The 13,539-nt window shown below is 50.9% G+C and overlaps 1 protein-coding gene across 3 annotated transcripts in view; it reads left to right on the forward strand.

Annotated features, from left to right (window-relative positions):
* PKNOX2 (PBX/knotted 1 homeobox 2) overlaps positions 1 to 13,539 on the forward strand; it is a 257,613-nt gene that overhangs the window by 223,370 nt on the left and 20,704 nt on the right. For all 3 annotated transcript variants that reach the window (XM_003796767.3, XM_003796768.2, XM_003796766.3), the window contains 3 exons: positions 1,195 to 1,383; positions 12,775 to 12,904; positions 13,366 to 13,463. In XM_003796767.3, coding sequence (XP_003796815.1) covers positions 1,195 to 1,383; positions 12,775 to 12,904; positions 13,366 to 13,463 — 417 coding nt within the window. The remainder of the gene's footprint in view (positions 1 to 1,194; positions 1,384 to 12,774; positions 12,905 to 13,365; positions 13,464 to 13,539) is intronic.

Consider the following 13,539-nt stretch of genomic DNA (forward strand, 5'->3'; position numbering starts at 1 on the left):
TAGTGGTTAGATCAGTCCCAGCTACTTGGGAGGCTGAGGCAGGAGACTCGCTTGAGCCCAGGAGTTGGAGGTTGCTGTGAGCATGATGCCATGGCACTCTACCCGGGGATAGCTTGAGGCTCCGTCTAAAAAATATATATAAATAAGTAAAAGAATTAGCCAGACTTGGTGGTGTGTGCTGTAGTCCAAGCTACGTAAGAGGCTGAGGTGCGAGGATGGCTTGAGCCCAGGGGTTTGAGGCTGCAGTGGGCTATCACTGTACCACTTCACTTTAGCCTGGATGACAGACAGAGTGAGATCCTGTCTCAAAAAAAAAAAAAAGAACTATGTTAAAATGATGATCATTCTCTTAGCTGAAAGAAAAGCTTTATTTTTTTTTTTTTTTTTGCCCCTGCTTTCCATATCTTCCTTAGTGTTTTCTTTGTGTGATAACAATAGCAGTAAAGATTACAGCTTCAATTGCAAAACAGCCTGTGGCCATGGGGAGGTTAGGAATGTCCATTTGAAGAAGCAACAGACACAACTAGCCAAAGGGCACAGACAAGGCCACATGGCAGAGTTAGGCATCCAGTGCCCAGCTAAGTCATGCTGGATTATTCGGTCAGTCAGCACGTATCAATGGCTGTCCACAGGGTAGCCCATATCACATGAAGCGCTCAGAACATGTGTTTAAGAATAGATAGTTCCTGACCTCCTGGGGCGCTTGCAAGAAACTCTGATCCCCATCTCCCTTCTGCTTGTTCAGTACTTCACACCTTACAGCATGCTATCATGCCCATCCCCTCATACGATACTCATACAGACCTGTAAAGTTGTTAGGGAGAGGATAATTATCCCCATTTGTTAGACACTAAGGTGCAGAGAGCTTAAGCAACTTGCCCAAGGTCACACAGATAGCAAATGGCAGGCCTGGGGCTTAGACCAGGCCTTCTGTCTCTAAGGCCAGTGCTGTTCTCAGAATACCACAGCTGCCTCCAGAGCAGCTGTGATAACAGAGTGCTCAAAGCAGGGGAATGATCAGCATGAGCCATAACTAGGATTTAAATTGTGTGGAGAGAAGGCGAGTGCCCTCTCAGCCTCTGGCTAAGACCAAGTGTAGAAAGCACGGCCCCCCTGGTGTGGTCAGGGCTGGGGGACTGGGTAGCAAGGGACTGTGGCACCAACACCCGGGCTTACCTTTCCTCCCTCTCGCAGATGGTGAAGGCGATCCAGGTCCTGAGAATCCACCTGCTGGAGTTGGAGAAAGTCAACGAACTCTGTAAGGACTTTTGTAACCGTTATATCACCTGCCTCAAAACCAAGATGCACAGCGACAACCTGCTCAGGAACGACCTCGGGGGCCCCTACTCCCCCAACCAGCCCTCCATTAACCTTCATTCACAGGTAATAGGCACAGCCGGCACCCATCTCTTAAGCCAGATGTCAGGAAGCTTCCCTGGTGGCCTTCAGATTAGACCCGATGGATCCTTCCACTACAGAGGCCCTCCTCTGACCCACTTCTGATTACAGCATGGGGTGGCACAGTCCCCTTTATACACAGACTCTGCCATGCCAGGTCACCAGCGTTCCCTAGAAAATGACCAGATCTGAGAGGGACAGTGTCCAAAATAATTCTGGGCTTCCTGAGCACGGTGATAGCAGCTTTCTTGGGAATGAACCAGGAGTGGGTCGAGATGTCCCAGCCCCACAGCCTTCCCTAGAGGGCTGCAGCCGCCGCGCTCTCTGTGTTCCCAGGAAGGGGGGTTTGAGAAAAGCAGTCATTCCTGAATCCCGCCCATATCAGAGATGAAGCCAGCTCCCCCTGCAACTGCTTCTTCCTTATCATTCTTTAGCCACTCACCTGGTCTGTCCTCCCAAGGCTTGAGGCCACTGTAAATGTCACCTCAAACCACCCCCTTCCAAGATTCACTTGCCACCTTCCCGGGAACAGGGAAATGCAGAAATGGTGACTGCAAGCTCTGGGCAAGAATTGGTTCAGTTTCCCCTAAACTCGCAAACTAAGAAAGCTGCCTCGCCACACCTTTCAGGTAACTCACTGGCACCTGCAGATACTGTGGCCTCGCCCCCTTGTTCCTAGGTGCTGGACAGACACACAGAGGGTCCCTCAAGAGGCTTTCTATAGCCGCTTATCATTAGACAGCCGGTGTGGGGATACTGGTAAACTTTCTATGAATAAGCAGCAAGATGTGCTGAGAAGAGTTACTGAGGTTACACCACTTTTGTCTGTAGGCCTTGAAGAAATAGCAAACATACCCTATCTCTGCAGTCAGCTGAGGCCGGGGACAGGGCAGGCTGACCTCTGGAAGGCCAGCCGGGCCTTGCACATCTTGACAACAAGCTCATAAGATACACTCAGTATCACACCCAGTCCACTCACTGGGATCTTTGTGAGACCTGAAAGGGAGGACTGCCCAGAACACACAGGGCAAGAAGTTTATTTCCCTCTTCCCATGCTTGAAATCACCAAATCACTTTATTACAGATCTAAAAACAGCCGCCCAGGCTTCTGCTTGCTAATATTCTCTTGAAATAGACTCATTCCTTCAGAGTCTTATTGTACTTTCCCTTATGATCAAAATTAGCAAGAAACTTGCATAAAAGAGGACAATAATTGCTCAACGAGCATCTCGTTTGTAATTTATTAGTTTCTATTATTGTGGGTTACCATGGTGACGCTGCGCAGTCCCGGTGATGGGAGAGATGCGAGATAGGAGCCGAGGAGGCTGTGAGGCCTCACCAAATGGAGATGCACATTTTTATCAGTAATTTTCATGAAAATAATAAGTGAGGAGTTAATGAGATGGAAAGCCATCCTGTGGCTATTGTGAATTTTTTTTAAGTGTTGATCTAATTAGAATGCATCGGTCAGGAAAAGTAATGAGGATTTAGTGCCTCACAGAGATGTGAGGATCATATCAGAAAATTAGCACAAGTCTTTGGAAATAATCAGGTCCTTGGAGAGGCACTGGCTCTCCCCTCCTGGGCCCTCCAACTCTACCTTGAGCTCCAGAGCTGGGGGTGTACCAGGGTGGTAGGAAGGGGAAGGAGGGGCAGAGGGCTTAACAGCCACAGCGGCCCCCTCAGGGTGGGGGGCCTGAGGCTAATGCATTAGGCTGCAGGAAGGAGGGTCATTGGAGGAACAGGGTTGGCAGAGAAGGATAACATGGGCTCTGGGTGATTTAGGCCTCAGAGAGGCTGCTGCAAAATCAGTTCACCTGGGGGATCCCAGTGCTCAGGCCCTTGGAGCTTTGAGGAAAGAAGGAAGAACTTTGATTGCCATCCCTGGAAGCATCAGGTCTCTGCCTAGGGGTAAAGCTGGCTCGGGGGTTGCCAGGACAGAAAGGTCTCTGATCCCCTGGGGAAAAGGGGTCAGACAATTGTAGGGTGGAGGGGGGAGACACCAAGAAAGAGAAGGAAAGACACACTCAGAGAGGTTTTCCTCTTTGGTATTACGCAAAGTTGTCCCTTCATTGTCTCTGAGGGACACCGCCTACTTCGTTCAGGCTTCAGTGGGTAAATTGGGTACTTACTCGTCTTCTGTTATAGGAGCTTCTAGCCTGCCCTCCTGTCCTCCTGGCCACTCTTCAGCCTGCCCACACACCCACGCACCCCTTAAGTTTCTGCTGCTGGATCCATCTTCCTCAAGCTCTGTTCATGTCTTTCTCCTGCTCAGCACCCCCGCCCCATCCCACCCCAGCTGCCAGCATTTGCGACCATTCACCTGACATTTGAGGTCCTGCTGGGTCTGGCCTCAGCCACCCTTTCTGAGCTGATCAGGCTGCCTATGCCTGCGAGTGCGGGTGACACCTTCCCTGACCCTACCTCTCTGCAGACTCATCCCAGCCTCTTCCCCAAGCGCACAGCAGGGCTGCTCTCCCAGGAGGCTTCTCTGAACCCCTCTAGGATGAACTTTGCCTGCTCCCTGCTAACTCCCAGAGCACACTGAGCCATTGATACTGCAAATATCACATGTGGCTTTCTATGATAGGTGCTGGTGGAGGCCTCATTTTCCTCTCCCAAACAACAAACACTTTTTGAGTAGAGACAGTATTTTATATATTTGAAATCACCAAATCACTTTATTATGGGCCTAAAAACAGCCACCCAGGCTTCCGCTTGCTGATATTCTCCTGAAATAGACTCATTCCTTCAGAGTCTTGTTGCACTTTCCCTCGTGAGCCCAGCAGTGGCTGCCACAAAATCTCGTGCATGATAAACGGCCAGGAAGGATTTGTTGGAAGAACAAATGCAATGGGGAGAGGGGCAAGAGGAGGGAAGGAGACATAGGAAGAAAGATAAAGGGGAAAGAAGGGCCAATACCGAGGGTCAGTGTTCAGGAGTGAGTTGGAAACAGGCTGGAGAACTGGAGGAAAAAAGCCAAGGAAAGAAGGTGGCAGCGAGACCTGCAGACTGAGAAAAAGGGGGGTGATGTTGAGGAAAAGGAGGGAAAGAAAGAGGAAGGGCAGCCACAGTGAGATGGAGAGAGTCACAAGACGATGGCTTGGAGGAGGGGGTCAGCAGGGGCGTGTCGTGTGCTGTCCCCATCTACACTCCCAGGTCAGGTAGGCATGGGGGCTGGCACGGCTCTCCCAGGAGGAAGACACCCAGGGCTGCCAAGAAACAGGGACCAGGAACTTTCAGTGCCCCTGACATCTCCAGTTCAGGGCACAGGAGTCAGTGAGGGAGAGGAGAGAGAGAAGGAGCGTCAGGGTGGTCTGTGTGTGCGTGTGTGCACACGTGTGCTCGTCATGGTTCAACCTTAATCCCTCCCAGCCTGAAATAGCCATACTGAGTGCCAGCCTGGCCTGGGAAGGGGAGTCTTCCCTCTGGAATATGATCCTCCAGATCAACATTCCAGCCACCTGCCAGCTTTGTTGCAAACTGCTGGCTCATGATATTCCCTGTGTGCTAATCATCCAGCCTTGTGTTGCAGAGTGGGAGACATCTTTGTTTTCAGACTGGTACACCCGGTCTCAGGGGCCACACCGTGTCCTCCATGCAGCTCTGGGAGTTGAGTGGATTCCTTGCTTCGCCTTCCATTTCTATGTGTGACTCTTCTCTCTGGGGCAGAATGCAGGTGGGAAGTAGGGGCAGATGCTCTGCCCAGCAGAACTAAAACAGACTTCCAGGGACTTCGGCCACAGCTGGCTCTTCTCACCTCCCCAGAAACCCATCGTGTCCTGCTGCACCCAGTGACACCAAGGCTTCCATACCTTTCAGAGCCCAGGCTTCTCACAGGGGCTGTGTTCTGGGCAGGGAGACTCAGTCTGCACACCAACTGTGGGTTCACCTGTCCTCCCAGGGTATAAACTAAACCATGCCATTAGAGGGGACCTAACTCCCACCTCACTCAAGTATTAATTCATCTTTCTTTCTCCATGGAGATATAAGCTTCAGCTCTCTTCTGGCCAAACTAAACTGAGCCACAGTTCTCATTCAGTTGCACTTGGGGGGCGCTTAAGGTATGTGCTATGCCAGGTCTTATGAGAACAAACACTGTGACTAGCCCAGGAGGAGCTCCCAGTCTCAGTGGGAGGGGCCTATGGGTCACACCAGAAGATCTAGACAAATTATGCCGGTGATGAGTACAGAGGAAAGAAGCAGCCAAAGAGATGAGGGAGGAGTAGTCAGCAGGGGTCTGGACTGGGTAGTCTGCACTCATCACTTAGCATCCTTCATCCTCCCCAGGGACAGCCCAGACCTCAGGCTTTGTTTCACGGCCAGACCCTGGTCCTGCCCAGAGGTGGGCTAAACAAACCTCAGTATGGATTAGAGAGACCAGTAGGGGGGTTTGCTTGTTGAAACGGGAGAAGTTATAGATTCACCAGCGTTAAGATGACTTCTCAGTGATAGAGCATCTCAGGCAGTCTTGGGGAGAGTTGGTAACCCTATTTGACAGCTCTAGAGGTGTACGTTCCTATGGAGCAGGAAATCTGGGGGAAGGCGAGGAACAGAGAGAGCCTATCAGAATCCCTCAAGGGATAGAGATGAGGTGGAGAGGGGAGCAGCCATTCATACCATGCACTGTGGCTCCAGGCATTCATCCATTCACTGTGCGTCCATTCATCCCGTGCACCATGCATCTATTCGAGCACCTCTTGAGCCTGCTGAGTTATGAGGATATGAAAACAAGTGTGACACAGTCCTTGCCCTCAAAATACAATGATAGAGTACGTCGTAGTCAATTTGATGGGGGGTGTGTTTTGAGGCTGATGGTGGTGGCCAGCGGCTAAAGATTTTAGACGTAATGAAGAATGTAGGCAAGAGGGCCGGGGCTGGAGACATGTTACAGACAAGTCAATTGAGTAGCCACATCTTTTTTGCCCAAAGAAGAGCTGGCAAAGGGAGAGCAGACAGTGAACAGCTCTTGAGTTCCTTCTTTCTCAAACACAGTATATCCTAGGCGCTTTGGAAATGTTATCTAAATTATTCTTCACAAGGCTGCAAGGTGCACATTATTTTCTCCACTTTACAGCAAAGGAAAGAGAAACTGAAAGAAGTTTAGACAGGGGCTCGAGGTCACATACCTAGTAAGTGGCAGAGGCTACATGGGTTACTCGAAAGCCAATGTTCTTCTTGCTATATGGTGATATATTATATATTTTTGTGGCACATAGGAAGGAGAAGTAGGGATTCTGGGTCTTGGGTGGGGAGGGACGGCCCTACCTAACTATAAGTCAGCGGTTTAGGGACTAGAAAGGAAGAAGCAAATTTCTGGGAAGCAAGAATCTGAATTTGCAGATAGATTGAAGTAGAGAGAAGAGAAGCACACAGTGAACACAGGTCTCTCCAGCTCTACAACCCCCGGCAGGACAGGAAGGGAACCAGTCCACACACCCTCACCTGGGAAAGGGGGAACTTGCCTGTTGACCTACAAGGAGTTTTGCATTTTGAAAAATGGCAGGGGGTAGAACAGTGGGGCAGTTGCCTCAGCCCAGTGACTGAGCATCTTGATGACCTGACCCGTGGTTTGTAAGGCTGGGTGGGAACAGGGGAGTGATCTAACCTGGAGGGATCACCACTTAAATGGAAAGGAGACACGCCCAGACTGAAGTGGCAAAAAGCTGAATTCACACTGCCCAGTTCCTGCCACGGGCATTATTAAAGCTGTCCCTTCTGCCCGGTCCCAGCCTGCAGCCCTCCAGCCCAGGGGCCAGGAGACCAAGGGCAGCTTCCCGCCAGGCTAGTGAAACCTGAGCGCTTCTCTCTTTTGAGAAGGAATGTTCCTTAAGAGCAGCAGCTGCTGCTTGTCCCCACAGGCCAGAGCTGCCTTTCCCTGGAGACTAAAGCCCCCAACAGGGGTGGAGCAAGAACAGGATTAGGCGGCTTGTTTATATGTGCTTGGCTTCCCTGAGTTTGGGAAACTAGCTTTTCTTGGTCTAAGACAGGACCCTGGCTCTGCCAGAAGGAGGGACACTGCTGGGAAGGGGTATCTGAGGACAGAGGTAACCTCCCTGTGCCCCTAAGTCGTGCGTGTACACACACACACACCCTATCCCGGGCTGAAGCCCTGTCAGACCACACATTTATCAAGCACTCACAGTACTAGGTAGTTTTGCAGAATTCAAAGAAAGACCCCTCTTTTCCTCAACAAACCTGTAAACCAAGCTAGGGAAAGAAGATACCTGCAAAAAACTACTCTGCTGTGGGGCAGCATATAAGGCAGACAGAAGCAGGGAAGAGGATGGGCTGTGGCCCTGCCCCGGGTAGGTCAGAACAGGATTTCCAGAAGCGAGGTCCTCGGAGCCTATCCCCCACCACCCACAGCCTGGGCAAATTAACCTCCCAAGCCACCTCCTGGGAGGCTGTGGGCAGCCAGCTCGGAGCTGGTGGGTCAGCAGAGACCCCTAGTGGCCAAGGGGAGGATGGCACACGGCTGGGGCCCGGTTCCCTGTTCCCTTCCTTTCGCCCCTACCTTCCCTCCCACACAATAAATCCTAGGGAAAGGTGTTGGGTTGTCTACAATCCCCAGCTGGGAAGACCTTTTGCAAGTCCATCCAGTTCATTTCTCTGTTTCGCAGGCATCCTTGTAAGTTAAAAATTCCACCTGTTTGAAAATAACTTAAAGGGAAACTTTTCTGTTAATTTCTTTGCTACACTACTTCATTTCTTTGTCCTGTGATGGTTTCTTGCAGGAATTTCTATCGTGAGTGGAAATTAAGTTTCCATGGGCAACTCAAGCCCTTCCCCTATTAACGGTGCATAACAGGACAGACAGCTCTGTCTAAGGTGACTGAGTTCCGGGTCACTAGCCCTTCATGTGCACCCCGCCGCACTCCACTTCCCAAAGTTCCCCACCCCCCTCACTGTTTCTTAGGAAAATCTTCCTTTCAAACAAGTCATCTTTTTGTGTGTGTTCCAAGATGAGATTTGGAGTAAAACTCACCCAGTGACCACCGAGGTCTGAATCGAGTGAGCGCCGTCCACCGCGGTGGGGCCGGGGCCGGGTGTAGCATTAGGCCTGCAGGTGGCGCTCAGGAGGCACCAGCTCTCGGCCCTTCCGCACCCGCTGCCCACCGTGCTCAGCCCCTTCTGAGAGGCTCTTTGTTGTCTCAAGCAAACACTACCCAAGGAACGGGAGTGGGCAGCTTCGGAAGATGCCTGTGGAGCCCAGCTTGTTGGTTTCCATCTCATTCCCAGGTTTCAAGCAGGTCCCAGAGGCTGGGGGACACCACGGCCGTGTTCCTGAGTGGAACAAGGCAAGAGTTCCTGGGATGGATCACCAGGGCTCAGCTCCTGGTTGCTGGATAGTTCAAGAAGGGATGTGAGGCTCTGGCTACTAAAAAACGTCACTAGAACTGCATCAAATGGGCTTCTCACCGCTGCCTGGGTCTAAGGAGCCTTGAAGGAGCAGCTTTATGTGGGTCTAGAGCAGCATCCACCGGGGCCTGGAGTCGGTGAAGCCCCACGGGAACGCTGTCCAGAAGCTAGTATTACTGTGTGCTTAGCCAACAGGTGCTCCCCAGGGGACTTCTGCTGCTGTCTTAGGAGTTCCTTCCTAAACACCTGCAGACTGTTCCCAGGCAGGCAGAGCCCCAAGGTGTCCATGCTACAGAGCTAGAGACTGAGGCTCCTGTGGAAATCGCAGCCAAGTGGAGTCTCAGAACAAGCCTGAGACAGAACTAAGAATCCTGGGGTTTAGCAGGAGCCCAGGAACGTCATAGGCGGCAAGGCAGGAATGAAGGGGACATGTGGCGAGGTCCGTACCTCTCTGGCTGCATGTGCCACCCAGCTGAACCTCTTCCGTTGCTAAGTAAAGAACCCAAGTGGCCCGCGGACTTCTATGACAGGCTTTTAAATCCCTGCCGTGCCACTCCCTGGTGGAGTGACCTTAGCCAAAGGAAGTGGGAAATAAATTACGGGATGGCTAAATGTGCCAGGCAGTGTGCTTGCACTGGAGCCTGTCTCTCTGACCCCCAAGCACATATGCTTTCTCTGTGAGCATCTGTGCTACCCTCAGAGCCAGAGGGCTTAGATTTGAGGCACGACTAATTTATCTCGGGAAGTCGCCTCCATTCTCTGGGCCTCGATTCCTCTCCAGGCAAATGGAATTCTCTCCCTCCTGCTGACCCCGAAATGGGATGATGAAATTAAAATGAAATAGCGTGGTGAAATAATGCTCTCTAATATTTAGTGGATATGGTAACTAGGTAGTTTCCAAACCCACCTGATTTGGGGGATCATCTGAGGGAGATCACTGAGGGTCTCTTTAATGGTTCTGAGAATCTGTGTCTTTAAAAAAAACTCACTGCTCAGGCAGGTTTGTGAAACTGCTCATGTTTGCAGACGTAAGGGACGAATATCATTTCCCTAGGCCTCAGGGATGCCAAGATTTTGCTTCTTGCCTCAGCTAAGAAGTTGCCAACCTAGCCCTGCCCATGGACTCTGCCCCCTAAAGTTTTTTATTCCATTTCTTTGCTGGTAGAATTTGGCTGACTCTCATCACCTTGTGGCCAAAAACCCAGAGAATGGGGAGCAGGAGAGGAAAGAGAAGGATCTGATCCAATGCATAAATTGCCTTTAGTTACCCAGACCTTGTAAGTTGGCATGGAGGATATCCAAGCCACAAAGTCGAGGGCCAGCCAGAGTCCGAGTGGACAGATGAACCATCCAGGTGGTAGCTCACCCTTCTGCCTTTGGCTAATCAACAATGCATTCATTGAATCCTGAGGGATAGATTTTGTATTTCTTCAACTGACTTTGCTTATATTTTTCTAACCTTGTTAATACTTTTTAGGAGGTAAAGAAAGCCTAAGACAACTTTTCTAATGCTTGAAATTCTCAAAAAATCCCTACCAAAAGGGGAGCACCATAGCACAGGTGATTCCAAACAAGAGACGCTTGAAAAGTCACTCTGCTGGTTTTAAGGGCAGTGGCACAGAAGGGTCCTCTCTTCTATTAAATGCAACTTCCAAATTTGCTTCAGCTTCAGATGCCATCAGAACTGGTTTACACTCTGTGAGAATGGCTGGCAAGGGCCTTGGAACAAGGGTGGCTCAACCTGGGAGCAGCCTCGTGGCTGAGAAGTCAAGCTCTGAGGGTTCCAGTGTGTCAGCCCTGGGCCAGTCATATTTTATCAATGAGGAGGTGAGACGAGACCCACACAAATGTCATGAGTTGATTCCCAAACTGATCATCTTTCCTCTGAGGCTGCTTCGGGACTTCTAGGTTTTAGTTGCTTTTATCTGTTCACCCTGACTATTTATGGACTGCCCATGACTCAAGTAGCACCTTGTAGCCCAGAACCTGGCACAACGTGCGCCTTGGGCATTTGAGGGTAAAGAGCCATGATCTTTACCAATAAGTTGCTGCTACCCAGCTGTGTGACACTGGACAAATCCCAAGGTCGCTACGCTTTATTTATACCTTGGGGAGTTGGAATTGTGACTTTTCAGGGCTCTTCTAGTTTATAGGTTTCTACACACCAGACTCCAGTTTAGACTTGAACTGCACTAACAGGAAGGCTCAGAGTTCTGCTCCAAGAATAAACCTCGCTGGCTGGAAGGCTCTCACAGAGCCCCAGAAAGGGGAAGCCAAGGCAAGAGCCTCCTTCTCCCTTCCCCAAGGTCACAGCAGCAGAGGTGAGCCAGGAATAGCAGCAAAGCCTCCTCCAGCCCCACCCACCCAGAGCAGCCAGCCCAAGAGGCCCTGTGCCTGCAGCAGGTGGGTGGGAGGAGGGCAAGTTTGGCTTCACTTATCCTGGTGCTGCTTATTTATAGGACACTCCTTCAGCTCTTGGGCCAGAGACAGTCCAAGAGGGAAAAAAAGGCAGCTCTAGAGGAGACGCCAAGGGGGATTTAATCATCTGAATTGAGTGAGATGTATAAATCAGTGCCGACTTCCTCTTCCTGAGAGGCTCTGCCAATTTCCATGGTGCCAGAGTCTGGGAGGAGGCTCCCCATGGCTGTCCCCTGGGCCTGTGACATTTTTGTCTGTTGCTACAGGTAGGCAGGCATTGGCTCGGGGTTTGTCCAAACGCAGGCTTCTCCTTGCTCCAAACCCTAAGGTCTCCCTGGAAGCTCCAGACCCAAGCTTCTGTTTTATCTATTTTCTTGACTATTTGCCTGTCTCTGACTGACTTATACATTGGTACATGGGGATGTCACCTGAATGGCCATTGGATCTGTAAACTGATTTAAGCCCCATTTTCAGTTGAGGAGCCGTGGTTGGGAGGAGCTCAGGGACCCAGTCTGATGTCTCCTGAGGCCCCTTCCAGACCTGGAGGCACTGACCTCTCTCACACCCCTCTCCTTCCTTACCAACTCTCTCTGAGCACCCAGCCACCAAGCGCATGATCCCCAGAAAGGAGGAAGGGCTTATCACCAAATTCAGGGATGCCCTGGCTGTTAAATGGGAATGGTAAGGGGAGAAAGGTGCTAGAAAAAAAGTGTCTTTTTAACTGCCTTGGCTACCCCCAGACAAACAGAAGGATCGTGTGCTGACTGGCGAGCAGAGCAAGGGAGAGGTGTTTCCAGGGGAATTCTGAGTTGGGAGCCTGAGGTTGACAAAGTAGCTAATGCCACGTGCCACAATGCAGGGTGCAGCCGCTCCTACAAGACACCCTTAGAAGAGCCTCTGAAGTTTTAACATATTTTAGGATCCTGAGCTAAGTGCTAAGGATACAAAGGTCAACATTGGAGGCTGCTTTGTGGGTGCAGCCTATACAATGAGCACTGTGATGGAGGTGTGTGAAGAAGAGCGGGGGCCGAGGGTGGGGCTCTGGGGAAAGCACCTGCAGACCAGCGAGTCTGAAGGATGTGCAGGCACTGAGCAGCTGAAGCCAAGTTCTCAGGCCTGACTGCACGCTACAATCACCAGGCGAGCTTTTAAAAGTCCAGCGCCCAGTACAACACCGCTTACAAATTAAATTAGAATCTCTGGAGTTAGAACTCAGGCATCATTATTAGAGATCTCAAAGGGTAGCCAGGGTATAGACCACTGGCTTATAGGATAATTTGTGTCTTGAGTTTGCAGAGAAATGGAATGGCTATATGGATGCTTGGTTTGTGATTTTTTGGGTTTTTTGTTTTTTTGTCTTAGAAATGGTCTTAGGGAAAATCAAAAGGTTTTTTTTTTTCTTTTTTTTAACATTGAGCCTTCTTATTTACTCTTTCTAGGAAGCCATAAGAATTGTCCTCTGGATTTGTGTCAGGGGAGGAGCAGGAAGGGGGAGGGAGGGAAGGCAGGAAGGGGAAAGGGGAGAGGAGGACTTTGGGTCTGTAGCAGCTAAGCGCTGGGTGACATTGTCACAAACCGCACCTCCCTTACTGCCAGGACCTCCTGCAGAATTCCCCCAATTCCATGTCTGGAGTCTCCAATAACCCCCAGGGGATTGTGGTCCCAGCCTCAGCGCTCCAGCAGGGCAACATCGCCATGACAACCGTCAACTCACAAGTCGTGTCAGGTCGGTGCAGGGAACAGGGTGCTGGGGATCATGGGAAAACCCTGGGAGGAGAAAGGGTTGCCCTGAAGGGAACCTGGGGAGGGGGGTGTCCTCTGCTCGGAGAGTGGCTCCCAGGTCAGTTTCCTGGTAACGTGTTCTGCAGGCTTATAGATGGGAGCACCAAGACCTCATTGTAATGATTAGGAATAAATTTGGGTCAAATTCTCATGAGCCCCCGAAATACCAAGTAAGACTCTATTGTCCCTTCCCCAACACACTTCACACCAGAGTCTCTGCTCTTGGCTCTGGACACCAGCCCCACTCTCTCCTCCCCTACAAGCGGGAGAACCATACCTCATTACCCAAGGGCTCCAGCATAGAGGGGTCTGTACCTGTGAGTGCCCAGGGAGTCAGAAACCCTGCCTGCCCTCACGCCTATCCACCCCTATGGCAGGGGACCCAAAAACTGGTTGTATTCTCAGGTGGAGCCTTATACCAACCGGTTACCATGGTAACCTCCCAGGGTCAGGTGGTCACCCAAGCAATCCCCCAGGGAGCCATCCAGATCCAGAACACACAGGTGAGTGTGTGTGTAGGTGTGTGCACACATGCATGGTGTGGGGCAGGGCAATCATGATTGCTTCTTACCTGCCAGG

Source organism: Otolemur garnettii, unplaced genomic scaffold (assembly GCF_000181295.1).
Source record: "Otolemur garnettii isolate 467f Iridium unplaced genomic scaffold, OtoGar3 scaffold00108, whole genome shotgun sequence".
NCBI classification, from domain to species: domain Eukaryota; kingdom Metazoa; phylum Chordata; class Mammalia; order Primates; family Galagidae; genus Otolemur; species Otolemur garnettii.